Source organism: Leptonychotes weddellii, chromosome 4 (genome assembly GCF_054177405.1).
Source record: "Leptonychotes weddellii isolate Sample4059 chromosome 4, ASM5417740v2, whole genome shotgun sequence".
Classification (NCBI taxonomy): domain Eukaryota; kingdom Metazoa; phylum Chordata; class Mammalia; order Carnivora; family Phocidae; genus Leptonychotes; species Leptonychotes weddellii.
The window spans coordinates 58,656,786-58,676,913 of record NC_138372.1 but is presented as its reverse complement, the minus strand read 5'-3'; the positions used below and the strand labels follow the sequence as shown (position 1 = coordinate 58,676,913).

Sequence of the window (20,128 nt, the reverse complement as noted above, 5' to 3'; positions counted from 1 at the left end):
AAGTGCAGTCCATAATATTAGGGGCATAAGTGTGCTTTGGTGGAGGATTATTAGTGAATGAATAAATGCTGACTTTCTGGGGATTGAGACAAACAGTACGAAAAGTGAGGAGATGTACCCTTTTCCAGCTCCAGGAAATGGAAAAGTAATATGCTCCTTGGCCAGTTCCCTAGCTATGTATTTGTACCAAATTTTAAGATAGAGAATCTGTACAAGGAAGAAAAAAATACACAGTGAGGAAAGTAGAACCAGATCACTCATGCCCTGTGCATCCTGTGCTTCTAATAGGAAGGTTTTAATTTACAGTGTAATAAGGTAAGTTAACATTTTAATCTTTAAAAAAGTGAGGGAAATACATTGTTGCTTGTATCAGTTGGCTGTCATTGTTAGATGACTAGCCTAATGAACTTGACAGCAGTTAAACCCAGGGGTCCACCAAAAGCAGAAGTAACATGGAATAAAAAGAAAACGAAACCCAAAAGAATCTCTGCCCATATAGATCGGGAAACTGGCTGTTTGGATATAGACATGCTAAGATACAGTACCCTTCAGCTTCATGCTTCATACTTGGCGGTAGTTAGAGTAGTTAGATACTTACTAGCAACAGATCAAAATAGTGTAAGTAGGAGTTATTTAATCTGTCATCCAAATTGACCTGAAATCACCTTAATGTGCTTCCCGATAGGAGTTTAGATTATCGTTCACTTTAAAACTGATCTATGCATGTCAGAAAAGTCATTTTTTATATTAAAGGAATCAATATCTTTAGTTACAGATTTTTAGCATTCAGTATTAACTTTGATTTTATTGTACCAGTCATGTTTGGTGGGTAACTCGTGTAGTATATTTCAATTTTAATTTCTGATAACTTCTAGATAAGCATAGATTTCTTTAAAAGATTTTTTTACTTTAATCTACTTTCAGATGTATTTATTAGTACATCAAGGTATTTAATTGTTTGATTTTGCTTGTGTATCTTTTTTACCAGTTCTATCTCCAAGGTTATTAATACTTGGTGAAAATAATATCCATGTTACCTAATTTTGATTAAGAGATTTCTACCAAACCAGAGAGGGAGACAAACCATAAGAGACTCTTATCTCAGGAAACAAACTGAGGGTTGCTGGAGTGGAGGGGGTGGGAGGGGTGGGGTGGCTGGGTGATGGACATTGGGGAGGGTATGTGCTATGGTTTGCGCTGTGTATTGTGTAAGACTGATGAATCACAGACCTGTACCCCTGAAACAAATAATACATTATATGTTAATAAAAAATAAAAAAATAAAAATAAATAAAATAAAATGTGCCAATAGACATCTTAATCTTGTGGAATAAACATGTTTACTTTTAGGTAGTGTTATTAAATCTGTAACATTGCTAGAGAGAGATGTAGTAATTATAAATGGATACGTTAGGGGCGCCTGGGTGGCTCAGTCGGTTAAGCGGCTGCCTTCGGCTCAGGTCATGATCCTGGAGTCCCCGGATCGAGTCCCGCATCGGGCTCCCTGCTCAGCAGGGAGTCTGCTTCTCCCTCTGACCCTCCCCCCTCTCATGCTCTCTGTCTCATTCTCTCTCTCAAATAAATAAATAAAATCTTTTAAAAAAAAATAAATGGATACGTTAGACACTAATTAAAATTTTTATTCTGGTAAATAGCTCTGTTTACTATACCTAAAATTGTTAGTCTGTGATAAAGTAGATCTCACTGACATACTAACAACTCATTTTTAAGAGTTTTCAGACTTCTTATTTTACTTCTTTCCTTGGCACATCTCAGTTGGCTGTTCTGCCAAAAATAAAATAAATTAGTAATTGTAATATACTATAAACCTTAGCCTGCTGTTTTCAACTAGTATAGAAGTAGAAAAGGGCTGTTTAAGAGTATTGTCATTGATTAAACCATATACAGGCCCTTTTTCATAGGCAAGATCATTACTAGTAGAGTATGGGAAAAACAATTTTAAGATTTGTTTTTGTTGTACAAATATGTTAAACAATCTTATAATGAATACCATGACTAAAAGTGACTACTTTTGTTAAAAATACTTTCTCAAACTTTATAATTTATTTTAAAATAAATTTAGTTTATAATCTTTTTAGGAATGAGCAGATGATATTGCAGAAAAATTAACTGAAATTAATTTTTGTCCCTGAAGAATGACTTCACTTAAGCACAGAGGAGTCTTCCTGATTTGTTCTTTAGACTGTATATTTCAAAAGAGAAGATGCCAGTCTAACACTTAAAAGCATTTTGATGATTTTCTTGGGAGACTGACATTGAAGAAGTTAGGAAAATTCTGTCTAAAAACAAAGATTTGGAATTTAATTTTTTCTTAAACAGTAAAATAACAAAGCCCATTATAGTAATTTTTTTCTTAACTGTTTACCCATTTAGAAATAGTTGTACAACTGGAGGCAAGCATTATTCGTTATTGGTGTATTAGGGTTTTTTTTTTTTTTTGGTACAGCATAAAATGTAATTAAATGTACTTTTTGGATTTTCAGATAAAGTAAGTTGTAATAATTAATCACTGACAGTTTTCACATCAGAGAAAATTTTCCTAGTGGTTTGAAATCATAAAGTAATGTAAGAGTATACTGATTTCCCACTGCTTTTGTAGAATGTAGATTTTTAAAAATCCATCCAATACTTGCATCTCTTAGATGACATCTCTCCAAAAGATTATCAAGTAAAGGACAGATTCAGATAACTCTAAAAGAAAATCACTATACAGTTAGGGAAGGGCAATCTTTCTTCTGCTCTCTTAAGTTCTGTGGCTGGGCCTGAGAATTAAACAGAAATAAGACAGATAAACAGGAGAAAAACATACAAATTTTATTTAGTATTTTTATGTGCATGTGAGGGTATTCATAAGGAAAATGAATACCCGAAGAAGCAGTTAGGACTAGGAGCTTGTATATTTTAATAAAGAAACAATGCTTTTGTGGAGAAGTGATGAGACAAAGGGGCTTGGAATAGGGGCAGTAAATTGAGGGGGAAATGACTAGGAAATATAGGAGGGAAACTAATGGAAGGTAAGGGCTATTTTAGTAGGTTAGTTTGTATAGACTGATTTTGGTGTTGACTGCCAGTATCCAGTGATAAGAATGTTGTCTTCCTGGAACAGAGAAAGCACCTTTCCATGGGAAATTTTTTGATCGGCTTTCAGGTAGAAAGGTGAAGATCAGAGGGCCCTTCCTGCATCTGCTGTTTCTCAAGTGCCTTCAGTTCAAAATAATCACTATGCCAAAGTGGCTCATTTGGGGTTGGTATGTTCTGAACCATTAACAACCATTCTCTAGAGCATGGTTGGCAAACCATGGCCCACAGATAAAATCTAGCCTGCCACCTGTTTTTATAAATAATGTTTTATTGGAACATACCTAAATCTTTTTGCTCACTATTGTCTACAGCTAATTTTGTACTATGAGGCAGAGTTGATGAGGCAGAGTTGAGTACTTTGCAACAGATTATATGGCTGGAAAAACCTAAAATATTTACTATCTGGCCCTTTGCAGAGAAAGGAAGAAAGAACCCTGCTCTGAAACCTTTTCTTTATCTGTAAAACAGGGTAATGATATTATCTATCTTAAAAGCTATGCTTTTAAAATTCTTAAAATAATGCATGACATATGATAAACATTTAAAAAGTGTTAGGTTTTATTACCTGCAATTTCTACTTGACTCTCTTGGGTTCTTCCCTAGGCATTCTTAGTGGTACAGATCCCTTTTGTTTTACACTCTGACTGAAAATCCCTTTCCTCATTTTAGACTGAGGCTCTCCTCCTTTCCAAATCCATTAGGAATATGGAAATCTGTGTAGACTTTACAGATATACATGTCTTTTTTACTCTCTGGCTTAAAACTAGATAAGCTGATGTATCTTTCAAGGCACCCACTGTCAAATTTATTGCCATGAAGTTATTTTTGTATCGTCTATCTTTTTAATGTCTACATAATCTATAATCATATCCCCTCTTTGATTCTTCTCTCTTTTTTTCTTTTAATCAGTTTTGCCAGAAGTTTTATCCATTTTACTGAACTTTCAAAGAAGCACTTTTTTGGTTATTGATATTTTTCTGTATTTTTTTGTTTCACTTTTATTGAACTCCACTTTTTTTCTTTTTTCTGCTTATCATGGTTTCATTTGCTCTTCTTTTTCTAGTTTCTTTGGGTAGAATCGTAGATTACTGAGTTTAGAAATTTCTTCTTTGTTAATACAAACATTTAAAACTATATGACATCTCTGTAAGCATGTTTTATGTGCCTCCCACACATTTTGAAATGTATTTTCATTTTCATTCAGTTCAGAATAATTTCTGACTTCCCTTGTGATTTCTTTTTGGGTTATTTAGAAATGTATTTAACTTCCCAGTATTTGGGGGATTTTCCAAATATCTTTTCTATTAATGATTTCTAGTTTAATTCCACCATGTAGAATACTTTTGTATGATTTTAGTCCTTTAAAATTTATTGAGACTTCTGTTACAGATCACAGTTTGGTCTGTCATGGTGAATGTTCCATGTGTACTTGTAAAGATTGTATTCTATTGTTATTGGGTGGAGTGAAATAATATCAACTGTATCAGATTGCTTGATAACATTCAAGTTTTCTATATTCTTACTGATTTTTTAAACTTATTAATTCTGGGGCACCTGGGTGGCTCAGTCAGTTCAGCGTCCGACTCTTGATTTCAGCTCAGTTCATGCATGATCTTAGAGTCATGAGATGGAGCCCCATGTCAGGCTCCACACTGGGCATGGAGCCTGCGTAAGAATCTCTGTCCCTCTCCCTCTGCCAATCAATCAATCAATCAATCAATACTTGTTAATTCTGAGATTGTGCTGAAATGTACAATTATCATTTTTCCTTTCCTGTCAGTTTTTGCTTTGTGTATTTGAAGTTCTGTTGAAGAACATACACATTTAGAATTCATGTGTCTTTTTGATGAATCAACTTATCAGTATAAGAAGGTCCTTTTTATCCCTATAATATCTGTTGTTCTAAAGTCTGCTCTGTTCTAACATTAAACAGCCTGCCCAGCTTTCTTTTCCATGGTATGTCTTTTTCCATTTGTTTACTTTTAATCTATCTGTGTCTTAAATTTAGTTTCTTACAGGTAGAATATCATTTTTATATTTTTAGTCAACCTGCAATCTTTTCCTTTTATTTATTTATTTTTTAAAAGATTTTATTTATTTGACAGAGAGAGATAGCGAGAGCAGGAACACAAGCAGGGGGAATGGGAGAGGGAGAAGCAGCCTTCCTGCCGAGCAGGGAGCCCAATGTGGGACTTGATCCCAGGATCCTGGGATCATGACCTGAGCCGAAGGCAGACGCTTAACGACTGAGCCACCCAGGTGCCCTGCAATCTTTTCCTTTTAATTGGAGTGTTAAGATCCTTCCACTTAATGTAATTATCAGTATTTAAATTGCATTTAAATCTACCATATTGCTATTTGTTTTCTGTTTGGGCCATCTGTTTTTAGTTCCTTTTCCCTGCATTTTCTGCCTTCTTTTGGACTATTTTGTATGATCCCATTTTATTTCCACTTTTGGTTAGTGAATCTACTTTGTTGCCGTTGTTGCTCTAGGATGTATAATATATACATCTTTATTACAGTTTCTTTAAATATTATACTATTGCATGTATAACATAAGAACTTTATAATGATATATTCTTAATCCCTCTCTTCTATCCTTCGTGCTGCTGCTGTTGTTTGTTTTGATTCTACATATATGATGATCCTTGTAATACATTATTATCATTATTGCTTTAGTCAATTACCTTTTAAAGAAACATGAAATTGAGGAAAAGTATTTTTATATTTATCCACCTCTTTGTCAGTTCTCTCTCCTCATTCACTTGTGTAAGAGTGCGTTTTTGTCTGATACCATTTCCCTTCTGCTTGAAGAGCTTTCTTTTAACATTCCTCCTAGTCTAAACCTATGATAGATATACCGTATACAGTATAAGTATTTGGTATATACTACCATATAGTATAGGTCTGTTGAATTCTCAAAGCTTTCATTTTACTGAAAAATGCTTTATTTCACCTTCATCCTTGAAAGATTTTTTTCACTTGGTACATTTTCCCTAGAATTCTAGGTTAACTGCTCTTTTCTTTTAGTGCTTTAAGATGTCTTTCCACTGTCTTCTGGCCTCCTTCAGTCATACTTTGTTCCTCTGTACCTTTTTCTTAAAGGGCCAGATAGTAAATGTGTTAGGCTTGTAGGTCACGTCACATTTTAGGCTTATAGGTCATCTGGCCTTTGTTGCAACTACTCAACTTTGGTTTAGTATAAAAGCAGCAATAGATAATATGAAAGTGAATGAGTGTGGTTGTATTCCAGTAAAACTTTACTTATATAAATCACGTGACTGGCCCATGTGCTGTGGTTTGCTGAACCCTGCTCTCTAAGAACAAATCTCTTTTTGTCTGACTGCTTTTAAGATGTTCTCTTTATCATTGTTTTTTGGCATTTTGATGATGATAGTCCTTTTGCGTGGTCCATGTTTATTATGCTTGATTTTGAGCTTTGTGGGTTTGGTGGTTTATAGTTTTTGTGAAATTTGGAAACATTTCAGTCATTATTTGTTTTAGGTACTTTTCTCCCTCCCCACTTGGGACTCCAGTTGCACAGATGTGATCCTGCTTGATATGGTGCCACAGCCCACTCTCTGTTTATTCTGTTTCCTGCTCTTTTTCTTTCTGTGCTTTATTTGAATAATTTCTGTTGCTATCTTAATAGTTCTCTGCTAATTCTTCTATAGTGTCTAATCTGTTAATTCCATTCAGTATATTTTTTCATTTCGTGTATCATATTTTTCATCTCTGAAGATCCTATGTGGGCCTTATTGATGTATTCTCTTTCTCCCTTCATATGTTCATGTTTTTCTTTATATCCAGTTTATAATAGCTATCTTAAAAGCCCTGTCTACTAAATCCATCATCTCATTTATGTCTTTTTCAATTGATTGATTTTTCTCCCAGCTATGGGTCATATTTTTCTCCTTTCCATGGCTTTTTTTTTTTTTTTAATTGGATGCTAGGTATTTTAAGTTTTGCTGTTGGATTTTGGATTTTTGTTTTATTCATGTAGCAGTGTTAGATATTGTTGTAGGATCAGTTTGAGCCCTTTAAGGGTTGCTTTTAAGTTGTTTGAGGCAGATCCAGAGCAGATCCTTCTTTGGAAGGGGGATGGGGAGATAGCTCCACTATTTCTGATTTATTCTGCTTTACTCTGCATTAGACTCAGTATGAGCTGTGACCTGGTGCTCTGCATATTATGAATCTTAGGAGAGTGTTTGGCCTGTTGCTTCTGGTGTTTTGTATTGTTTTCCTCTGCCAGCTTGTTTTGCATGCAGAGATGACACTGTGCAGAAGACTCCAGAAGACCCTCTGCAAATATCTGGAGGCCTGTCTCTGTGCTGCCCCCTCCTCTCCAGTGGTCTGCCCTGCAAACTCTAGCTGCCCAAACCTCCCTGAATTCTAATCTGTGTCTCCTTGACTCAGCAAGACTGCCAGGTTCTGTTTGGGTCCCCTTCCTCATGCCGCAGCTTGGAAGCTTTCTTCAGGCAATAAGCTTGGGCACTCGAGAGACTCACTTATTTCCATTCTTCCAGGGGTCAGAAAACTGCTGCAAATTGTCCAATATCTGAAAACCATTGTTCCTTACCTTCTGTATGATTTTCTAGTTGTTTGGAATGGGCCGATAGTTTCTGTAGCATTTAACCCTACATCTGCAGAAGCAGAGCTCTGATTACCTCTTAACAGACACAGATAAATAACTGTTGATAAATGTACTTTTATTTTTATTTATGGGAACAGTGGATTCTTTTTTAAGAACTAAGAACTAAAAAACAGATTCATTTATTTCAAACTTCAAATTGTTTTCACATTTATTAAATAATGTTTTTAATTTCTCACTAGGGATTCTTAAAATAGATTATATTGTTATTTGATTAATGCAATTCTTTATTTTTTCCTTAAGTCATAAAACCAAGAGTATAAACTAGTAGATTAGTAATTAATATTTGAATATTTGTATTTCTTATTTTCAAGGAGAAAATAATATGTAACTAAGACAAATTGATTGCTCTATTGTATTCAAAGCCTATGAGACCTTGATAAGGTTCAGAAATGGATAAGACACCACCAACAAATCACAATGTGGTAGAATCACACACACAAGCTGACTATAGTGTACGATAGGAGCCAATTACCTTTGGTGCCTAGAGAAAAAGAAATTAATTCTTTACTGGGGTATGAGAACAGGCTTCAGTTGGAGGTGACATTGGAGCAGGGTCTTAACAGAATGAATAGATATGGAAGAGTAGGAGGAATTAGACTAGAATATTTCATTTTCTTCACTTCTATTTTTTGAACATATAAAGTTAATATATTAGTCAGTTATTCACCCAAGGAAGAGTTACCAGGCATAATGAATAGTTTCATTTCGAGTCTTGGTTGTTAGTTTTCTGTTGCTGTGTAACAAATAAATTTAGTGATTTAAAAGCATTTATTATCTCAGTTTCCACACTTTATGAGTCTGGGCAGAGCTGAACTTAGTCCTGTGCTCACGGTCTAACAATTCTTTGATTAAGGTGTCAACCAGTATGGCAGTTTCATCTGAGGCTCAGGGTCCTCTTCCAAGTTCACTAGTTATTGGCAGAATTCAGTTTGCCGTGGTTGTAGGGCTGACTGAGTTCCTGGGCTCCCAGAGGCTGTTTGCTTTCCCTGCCTGTCCTGCACACCACAGCATGGCTGTTTGATTCTTCATGAGCAGCAGGAGAGCATCTCGGCGGTTTCTAATGTATTGATCTCTTTGACTTCTATCTCTGATATATAGACTCTCTTTTAAAGGGCTCACCTTATTAGGTCATCCCCTCCTCCCAGGATAATCTTGTTTTTGATTAACTGAACGTCAACTGATTAGGGACCCTAATTATATCTTCAGAATCCCTTCATCTTTGCTACATAATGTAACCTAATCATAAGAGAGATAGCCCATCTAATTTACAAGTTCTGTCCACACTCAAGGAGAAGGGATTAGATGGCGAATGTACACTAGGGAGAGAGAATCTGGGGCTGACTTAGAATTCTGCTGACCACAGTTTGATTTATACTATTAATATAATTTGGAGACTACAAATTATGTTTTATAGAGAAGATATAGAGAGACTGGAAATACTAATAAACCAGCACAGATCAAACAGTTGAAAACAAACAGCTGTTTTCTAAAGTTATTAGACTAGTAGCTTCAGTATATTGTATTTTTTTCCTTTACTTAAAATATAGTTTAACTGAACTGATGTGATCATTCTAAGAAAAGAATTTCATCGAAACTTTGAAAATTTTTCATTTGCTTTACAGTAAACACGTACAATTTTGAAAATCCTCAGTTTCTTCTTTGGACATAATTTTAGTGCTTAGATCTATGCTCCATTAACTGTTTTGCAGTTCTATGGTAATGTTCTCCTAGCAACATGAAAGGGGAGGCTGAATATTCTGCACAATTGGCAGTGCAGTGTTGCTTAGCTACCTATCTTTTTAATTTGAAACATTAGGCATTTCAATAATAGGTAGCCCTTAAGCTCTTAAGTGTTTGCTCATGACACAGTGCAGTGTTTTATGTGTGCTTTTCACCTTTGTATTATAGCTGTTATTGTGAAAGTTTTTTAAAAAATAGTGTATTTAATAGCAGTCAGTAGAGTACTTTAACTACATAAAATCAGTCATTTTATGAGAAGTTCTGATATGGACACAAATGAAATTATAAGCTATACTTTAATATGAACTTACCTTAAATGCAGCTGTACTACCAAATGCAATAATTATACCAATCTGTCATTTGATTGCAAGGAAAATCGTTGTAGAATGTCTAAAATATTACCTATAGTTGTTTTAAAAATAGCAATCTTGTTATACTCCAGCAGTATCATTAAATACATACTGAAAAAGCACTTTATTATATTATGTTGCTGTCATGCTATTCATGTTACATTTTCTTAAACTTAGAATACCAAGTACTAAACAGTATTATTGCAGTGCATCTCCTAATTTGGAAAAGATGAGTATATGAAGATTCTTCTAAGTGGATTCTTTCAATAGAAGTTTTTCCTATATATTCCCTTCCCCCTACACACACAAAAAATAAAGAAATACATATCCATTGTAGGAACGTATTTTCAAAAGTATATAGAAGTTTAGAGAAGAGATTAAAACTACCTAATTCTATTTCATCCAGAGAAACACTATTAAGACTTTAATATATTCCTTTTCTTTGAATATTGTTATAGAAGATCATATTTCATACTTAATTTGAATCTTGCTTTTACTTTCTTATTATTACAGCATAAGTGTGTTTCCAAATCATTAAAATTGTTTGAAAACATTTTGATTACTATTTATGTAGATGTACCATATTTCCTGTATTATTGTTTATATGGATTGTTTTCTGTTTTTTTATTATGTAAATAACACTGAGAAGAAAATCTTTGTGCAAAACCTTTGTCAGCATTTCTGAGTTTCTTTTTTTTTTTTTTTTAATATTTTATTTATTTATTTGAGAGAGAATGAGATAGAGAGCATGAGAGGGGGAAGGGTCAGAGAGAGAGGCAGACCCCCTGCTGAGCAGGGAGCCCGACGTGGGACTCGATCCCGGGACTCCAGGATCATGACCTGAGCCGAAGGCAGTCGCTTAACCAACTGAGTCACCCAGGCGCCCCATTTCTGAGTTTCTTAATGTAGCTCAGAGTGTAACAGTTCCTCTGAATGAAAAAATACAAACATTTTAAAGACCTCTAAACATGTTAATAGATTATTTTTCTGAAAAGTTGACCATCCTCATTAACATTTACTAGTGTAATTTTTAAAAGATGAAGAAATAGTTAATATATTATTTTTAATTTGTTTTTATGATCAAGAAGATTGAATTTTTTCAATGTTAATTAGCCATTTGTAATTATTTTGTGAAAATTTTCATTTCCTTATTCCATTTATTAATAAATCTTTGTGTCTATTGATTTTGGGGAGATCTTCATGTACTAAACTTATCCCCCTTTCTATCATATTTTCCCATTTATTCACCTTTTGGTTTGTACACTTTGCAAAACACAGAGCTTTCAAAAAGTTCTTTTAAAAATCTCTTCACCTTGGGGCGCCTGGGTTCAGTCGTTAAGCGTTTGCCTTCGGCTCAGGTCATGATCCCAGGGTCCTGGGATCGAGCCCCGCATTGGGCTCCCTGCTCTGCCAGAAGCCTGCTTCTCCCTCTCCCACTCCCCCTGCTTGTGTTCCCTCTCTTGCTGTGTCTCTCTCTGTCAAATAAATAAATAAAATCTTTAAAAAAAAAAATCTCTTCACCTTTTGGTTTTATTTTCATTTATTGCTTTTAGATTTATAAATCCCTTTAGTGTGCAAATTCTCCTACATTTTATCTTTTTACTCCATTCACCTGTGGGTGGGCACTGACTCAAGCTAGTAGAAGCTTCTTGTCTCAAATCCCAGCTCACAACTGGGCATTTACAGAATGAATCTTTGTAGCCCTTGATGCTTGCTACACCCAAAGGGCATCCATTCTTTCAGCAGTGTTTCCCAGTTGCTACAGTTCTGGCTGGTCACCAGCAAACTAGCAGATGTAAATCTCCACCATTGTGGATCGTCCATCACCTTCCTTCTGCCTTTCAACAATGCCTGGCTTTTCTCATCACCTGACTTTGCTCTGCTCTTCACCAACCCAAATATGACATGTTTTTCAAGGGCCAGCTCTCCCAAGAGGTCCTTTCTGAGTCAGCTCGCAGGCCCTTGGCCTCGTGCGTTCTGCTCCCCACGATGAGTTTCTTCTGCCACTGCTCTCCACTGGTACTTTTTTTTTTTTTTAAAGATTTTATTTATTTCTTTGTCAGAGAATGAGAGAGAGAGAGCAAGCAGGGGGAGCTGCAGACAGAGGGAGAAGGAGGCTCCCCGCTGAGTAAGGAGCCTGATGTGGGACTCGATCCCAGGGCCCCAGGATCATGACGTGAGCTGAAGGCAGACGCTTAACCGACTGAGCCACCCAGGCATCCCTCTCCACTGGTACTTTTAACATAGCTACCATTAGAATGTGTCCCTAGGTGCCACTTTACAAAGAAAATTTTAAAAAAACGTTTCTACATCTAATATTTTTACATCTAATTCTAAACCATGTAAAGTGTATTTTGGTTTATAATGTTGGGCTAGCAACAAAACTGTTTTTTCCAAATGTTAATCCAGAGCACCAGTAAGAATATTTTCTTGCCCACTTTTTTGTGATAGCTCTTTTATCATGTACTAAATTCTTGGCTACTGGGCTTGATTGCCTGCTTTCTATTCTGTTGCATTGATCTTTCTATTTTGCATGAGAATAACATTTTAGATTAGCTTTATCATATCCTTTTTTATATTCTGGTCTGTTTACTCATTTTTATAGGGTAATTTGGATTGTTTACCTTACATCTCATGTTATGGCTATTTCTGTTATTTTATGTTTTTTATTGCTGTTGTGAATGGAATTTTTTTTTTCTGTTCTGTTTCTTGACTCATTTTTGGTAACATATTCAAAGTTTTTTTTATATTTATCTCAAATCTGAGCTCTTGGGGTGCCTGGGTGGCTCAGATGGTTGGGTGTCTGCCTTTGGCTCAGGTCATGATCCTGGGGTCCTGGGATCGAGCCCCACATCAGGCTCCAGGCTCAGTGAGGAGCCTGCTTCTCCCTCTCCCTCTGTCTCTCTCCCTGCTCATGCTCTCTCTCTCTCTCTCTCTGTATCTCTGTGTCTCAAATGAATAAATAAAAAATCTAAAAAAAAAAATCTGAGCTCTTTATTTTTCATAATTATGAATTTATTTTGTAGAGTTTGTTGATATCTAATCATAATATTTGCAGATGAAAATTTACTTCTCCTTACTGGAACTTATGTCTAGATTGGCTAGAAATTCCAGAGCACTATTAAGTAATAATGTTAACAGTGGATATTCTTGTCATGGGAAAACTAAAATCATAGTTAAGGAAAAACTATGGTCAATTTTATATTTAATAAATTACAGTAAAAAGTAAAGCATCTTCAATTATCCTAGATTAGATTAATTGCTTTGCAAATTTACCATGAGTAGGGTGCATCAGAATCCTGGGAGATGTTCATTTCCCCAGCAGGGGGCAACATCTGGGTAACACTAATTACTAACTTTAAAAGGAAAGGAGCTAGACATCTGGTCTAGATTGCAATTGAGAGGAGGAAGGCTAGAGGAAGCTAGGTGAATTAGTCTCTGGGTTCCCCTATTTCATTTCCAGGAGAGCAATTCCTGGCATGGTGGCAATTGGAGTCAGTCTGTTTCCAGGAAGCCCATAAGAGAGAACTGGAAGAGCATCAATATAACTCCTTTACTGGGGAGGTTATGCAAAGAATATTCATGAAATTTACCTCTAGAAGACGTATAGCAGGTATTTTTCCTGGATGGCTTCATCAGAGTCTGGCTCTAGATAACTGTTCAGGTGTGACAGATGCTTTGTGAAAGTTAGATGAGTTAATGGGGCTGGATTTCTTATTCGAGGAGGGTCAGAGGAGATTATCTTGTCAGACCATCCCCCCTCCACCTCAGCAGAGTTCATGGTGGTTCATGGTGGACAAGAGGTTGATTAGTTGCCCTTTATGCTGTTCTTATTTGTACCATTCCTGCAGAAATCTGAAGCCACAAGTATGTAGATGGGAACTTTATTTTCTTATGATAATAAAGGATCAGGGTATTTCCTTCCACATTAATTACATCAGTGGTTGTATTCCATAGCTTTTGATGCATAATAAACCACTCTAAAACTTAGTGGCTTACAGTATCAACCATTTTCTTAGCCCATAATTCTGCAAGTTGACAGTTTAGGCCAAGTTTAACTGGGCAGTTCTATTCTCGGCTGAGTTCCCTCATGAGTCTATGGGCAGTCCTGGGTTGGTTAGGCCGGTCTGCTTCTGGGAGTTGGCTGGTTCTTGTCTGGGGAACCTGAGTTCTTCTCCACATGATGTCTTTGCCTCCAGAAGCCTTGCCTAGATTTTTTTCTCATGGTGGTAGCAGAGTCTGAGAGAGCAGAAGCAAGCAAAGCCTTGGAATTAGGACACTGTTGCTTGTGTTGCATTTTGTCGACCAAAAGATGTGACAAGGATGTAAATTCCATTTCTTGGTGAGAGTTGCTATAACAGCACATATTGCAAAGGGCATGGATACAAGGGAAGTATGGAGAATTGGGCCATTTTTTGCCACCAATCTGCCACAGTTAGGTGAATGAAGGACTCAAAGATGTGCTTAGGGCACTCTTCCTTGTCAACGTGGATTTTAATTTTGCTCCCTTTTTATCTCAGCCTGTTGCCCTTGTATCTTGTATAATTTTTCTCTTTGTACCATTCTTTTATTTTCAATTTCTTGTGCATCTTTATTCAAGTCAATGCCAAACAAAATTTTTCTAAAACGATCTTTTGGTTCCTGATTGCATCTTATTCTGAGATATGTTCTCTGCATCTTCAGGATATTTCTTTATTGTGTGTGGGAGTATTTTTACTCATAGACCTCTCCGTGTTTTTTCCTTTTTCTTAGAACGCTGTTGGTATGTGCCAACAGAGTATGTGGATGCTTCTCCCTATCTACTTCAGTTTGAATGCCTTCTCAGACCTGCGTCTGAAGAATAATTTGTTATACATTTCCTGTGATTGGCAGGCAGTCATCAAATGTGGTTTTGCTAAACTAAACGAGGATCCGAGGATCCTCTGCTACCACGCTACCTATGTATGTCTGGTTTGGGGGCACTTTAAAATGGTGAAGTGTATGGAAAAACCTGTTTCTTAACATGCGCTACTACAAGGATTTTTCCTTTATTTTCCCTTCTCTTCAGAGCTTTTCATGTGGATATTGAAACTTCTTAGATGCAGTGAACCATTGTCAGTGCCCCTCTCCCTTCTGACTTGTTCTTTACTGGGAACTGTATTCAGATGGTAAAGAGATTTGCCATTGGGGGGATAGGAATGAGTTACACTACTTTGGCTGCCTCCTCAAGCCACCCTTCTACTCTGAAACACAATCTCTTGAATAGCAGGCAGGAAAAAGGAGAGAGCAGAAGTCCCTTTCTCAGTTGACAGAATTATTGTGTTTCCCAGTGCAAAGCAACCCTTTTTCAGAAAAGCAGGCCACTATTAATTTGTTTGCAGACCTGGTTTCTAGGACTTTCAGATAGTGAAATTATCTGAGGTTTCTCATCAGAGGTTAAATTCATTCTAGTAGGATGTGCTCTTGTCTTTCTGTGTCTTCATATGTATTTTCCTCAGAAGATGGGAAAGGCTGCACTGGAAGATTCTACGTAGATGCCATGCTAAGCTAAGAGTCCAAGTTGTATTTAATTAATAATTCATTTGCCATTTTCTGTTAATCAAAAATATGTAATACAATAAAAAATATAGCAACTGCAAATAGCCATTTTGAAAGCTGAGATTTGCTACTCTTTGTTAGTCTGTACAATGTTATACTGTAAATAAATACAAAATTCCATTATAATTTTGGAGTGATTACATACATTTCTTAGTCCTCCATTATTACATTCAAAGCTCTAGCACTTTGCTCTTCTCTCTGGTCCTCTCCTGGGCATCAGTGGTCTAAATATGGGACACATCTTATTGAAGGAGCCAGGAAGCAATGCCTCCAGAATTCTCTGAGCCAGTCTTTGGAATAATAGATCAAAATAGCTGCCAGGACCAGTCTTGGGAGAAATGATAGTGACTTCCAAAGAAGCTTTCGTTGTCTTCTTCCTGGCAACTATTTCTGGCTAAGTTTAAGATCTAATGGTACAACTCTGACCTCAGGGAATCCATCTCATTGGAAAGTAACTAGAGTTTCTACAGCTGCAGAACTAAGATTGCTATTAACTACTTATTATTTCAGTAATCTCTAATGAATCATAGAGCTTAAATGATGTTCACCTTTTTTTTTTTTTTAAAGCATGAGTTGGTTTAAATATTATCTGAAAGTTACAGTATTTTTAAACTCTTGAAAGTTCACATCACCTGAACTCTTTTAGCACTGAAATTCATTAAATTGGTTTATGGAATAATCGTCTGTATTGTATATTATAGCCTGTCCTTCTATAGGTAAGAGTTTAATGCCAGATTTTGATAATATTTGTTTAAATTTTTTAAAGCATGAACCTGTGTGTGTGTGTGTTTTCAAATACCATCTAAATCCGAGACTCCTAGTTATTGGGGAAAATGTGAATCTTGTTGCCCCAATTAGGTCAGTACTCTTAAACTGAATTTTCAGGGTACATCTGCAAACTATTGTATAAAGGTGTGCTTCCTCTAATAACTAATAATGACAACCTTTTCCCCATTTATGGAAAAAGAATTTTTGGTTTAGCTTTTTCAACCCTTTGGCATGGATTACAAATTGTTTGAATAATAGAAAATAAACATGACAAAAACCAAGCAGTAGTAAATCACGTTTAATTCACTCACTTGTTTTTCATTGTCACATGCTTGTGATATCTACCTTCCCTGTCCTTAATATAACTATGCTTTATATTAATCTAGATTTTCTACTGGAATTAAATTAAGATTTTTCATAGTGTTTCTCAAAAGCTCTTCCATCTGAAATGCCACTGGACTTACCATCTTATAAGAGACTAGAGGGAAAGAACCTCTGTCATCATCATTTCACATATGATCAGAGCCATCGCAGAGTTTTGAATAGAAAGTAACATGAGAAAGAATTGGATTACAATATTTTTGGTGTTTGGGGAGTTTTCTGGAAGGAGTGGGAGGGAGTGAGAATAGACTTAAGAGTTAGGGTAGCACGTAACCACTGTAAACAGTATTGTCAGTTGTGTTTATATTATGTGGTTGACTAAAACTCCAGCGTGATATGAAAACAGTAAGGTTGATTTCTCTGTTAGTTTGACCAGTTAATTTTGAATTGAAATTTATACAAAAATCAGATTGTTTCAAACATTGTTCCTCATAACTAACAAACACAAAAGAAAGTTATCTAAAAAGTACTCTGAGTTTCAAATCATCACTTTTCTAGGTAGGAACAGGTAGTTATAGACTGACTACATTCTCAGAAAACACATCATTGTTGTAATTGTGCATTCATTCATTCCCAGGAGGTCTGTGTTACTATGCCCATTTTACAGATTCAGAAATTCAGAGTGGTGAAGTGGCTTCACAGGTAACATGGGCTTTAAGTGTTAAAACTAAACTTTGAACCCAAAGCAGTTGTTTCTAAATCCCATGCTCTTTGAACCACACCACACTGAGCCCTCGTTTTTAAATTATTTATTTAATTTTTTTAAATTACAAAAGTAACGTGTGCTTAAAACAAACAATACCTATTGCATACATATGAGGCTTTTATTATTATACAAATATGTATACATATTTTATAAATATATATTTGTATTTTAAGAAAATGTGTCTAGCAGCAATATGATTGATAGATGGAAAAGAGAGGGCATCTTGGAGGAAGAGAAGCTAGTTAGGACACTATTTCAGTGATCCTGACAAGAAATGATAAGAGCTAGAACCAAGGTAGTGGCAGTGGCAATAGAAAACTTAGAAAGGACAGACATGATAGCGAGAAAACCTGTAAGAATTAGGAACTCATGGAAATGGGAAGGTCTGAGAGTTGGGGGAGCTAAGAATGACTTCCAGTTTTATCACTTTGGCAACATGGTGATGCCCCCCGTATGGATGGAGTGATGGAAAACAGGGAAGAAAACAGAATTGGGTGGAGGACTCAGGAATGAATTTGCTCTTGGCTATAGTAAAGTTTGTGATCCTTTAGAATATCCAAGTAGAGATGTCTGTTAATTGTACGTAAACCTAGGGTTTAGCGTAGAGTTCCATGTTAGTGATATAAATTTGGGAATCATAAGCTTGCTGACAGAGGTCAAAACCAGGGTACAGGTGTTACCCAGAGAGATTATTTATATAAAGGGAGAGAATAAATGGCTGAGGGCAGAGCTCTAGACAACACGAGCATTTCAGGGGCAAAGAAGACTGAAAAGGAATGGTTAGGGAAGTAGGGGAAAAACCTGGGGAGAGTATCACTGAAGCCAAGAGAGGAGAATTTCAGAAGAGAAGGAAGAAGTTGCAGAAAGATCACCTAGTTGAAAACCAGGCATTTCCATAGATAACTTCTTCATTTATAAAATTAAAAGAAAAATAGAGTTTTGTTGTATCAAAATGTTCTTTTGAATTCTTTTAGTGGGTTTATAATGTTGTCTACATTAAGCAACTATACTAGCATGGCCCTTCCTGACGAATTCTGGTTGATTTGACTTGATGTGTTTTATATTTAAGCTTGCCTGCCTGCCTGCCTTCCTTCTTTCCTTCCTTCTCTCCCTCCCTTCCTCCCTGCCTGCCTCCTTTCTTCTTGTAATGTGATGAGCTTAGGATTGACTAAAGAACATTAGGTGTCCTATATATGGGAAACCAAACTATAAGGTGCAGATACCTCTAAGAGATTTATGAATCTTCCTTGGCTAGTTTACATGGTGACTAAAGAAAATTTTAGATTACAGTTCTCTTTACTCAATTCTACTCTAAAATATGATTCTAGGGGCCTCTAGGTGGTGCAGTCAGTTAGGCGACCGACTCTTGGGTTCAGCTCGGTTCATGATCTTGGGTTGTGGGATCGAGCCCTGTCTTGGGCTCCACGCTTAGCGCCATGGAGTCTGTTTGGGTTTCTCTCTTTCCCTCTGCCCTGCCCCCCCCATCACGTGCATGTTCTCTCTCTCTCTCTCAAATAAATAAATCTTAAAAAAAATATGATTCTCATATCATAACTATCGTTACAATCTTGGCCAGTAGTTTAGGAAGTAAACCTCATAAAAAGATCATAGTTACAGACCTCCAATTTCAGGGACATAACGTAGCTGTTGCAATGACAACTAAAGGGAGAAGACTGATCTGCCTTTCCTTGCTGGACAAAGAAATATACAGGACACTTGGCTGGGTGTTGAGGGGTAGGGAATGGACAAAGGGATATAAAATGAATACAGCCAGACATTTCCCCCTGGAATTTTGCAGGGAGATAACCAATAAAGATAATTATGTTACTCGATAGAAGTTAAGAGTAGAAGGAGCTACACATTCAAAGAAAAGAATATAGCAGGTGGGAAAATCTGAAGGAGTTGGCATTTTAGTTGGTGAATTTCAAATAGGGTTCAGAATGGAGTAAGGAACATTCTGTCTCAAGGGCTTACCATGACCAAAGGTATGGGCCCCCAAACAAGTATTTGTTGAATATCAGAACAAATGGAATTGGATAGCATTTGTTTTTCCAGTGACTTAATCAGTACAATATACGTATGTCTCCTGTGTGCCAGGCACCGTGACAGGGGGGTGCTGGGAGTACAAGCAAGGTGACCCTCGTAGAGTTATAGTCTAGTGGGAGAGACAGACAAAACCAACAAACTAATGAATATATAAATTCAAAGTGAGAAGGACTAGTAGGCTACTGAAGAGCTTGGGTGAAGAGAGCTGTTTGGCTGGGTAGTCAAGGAAGCCTCTTTGAAGAAACAAAATGGCGTCTGAAACTGACCTCTGTAAGAACCACATTGAAATATTTACCCAGTTAGAAGCTTTTGTTGTTGTTGCTGTCCTAATACACTTAATTTGGCTAAATTACTTCCCCTTCAAACACAGCCTGTGAAATTTCTGTTTCCCATCAGTATTTGTTTGACCCATTATTGTTAAGTTTACCGTGTCCTCTTTGTTTTGCAGAAACCAAAGCTGAAAGATTGGCATCCTCCTGGGGGTTTTATTCTGGGATTGTGGGCACTCATTATAATGGTTTTCTTCAAAACTTATGGAATCAAGCATATGAAGTTCATTTTCTAGACATGATGTGTGAAGAAGATGTCATGGAAGACTGCAACCTTGGATAAAATTTTATGTCATTATACATTTTAAAAAATACATTGTTCTTGTGTGAATTGGGCAAAAAGTATAGGGAAACTAAATTTGAATGAACTATTGATTTTATAACTTAAAGATAAATAACTGTTAATGCAAATGCTAAGTGGCACTAACTATACTTGTTTTTTGTTGTGCATGTTATTAAAAAGATTGGACAAAGA

The 20,128-nt window shown here is 36.3% G+C and overlaps 1 protein-coding gene across 1 annotated transcript in view; it reads left to right on the top strand.

Moving 5' to 3' along the window:
- PIGK (phosphatidylinositol glycan anchor biosynthesis class K) overlaps positions 1–20,128 on the top strand; it is a 111,100-nt gene extending 90,972 nt beyond the window's left edge. Inside the window, exon 11 of the mRNA XM_006744640.3 lies at positions 19,773–20,128. Coding sequence (XP_006744703.1) covers positions 19,773–19,889 — 117 coding nt within the window. The 3' untranslated portion in view covers positions 19,890–20,128. The remainder of the gene's footprint in view (positions 1–19,772) is intronic.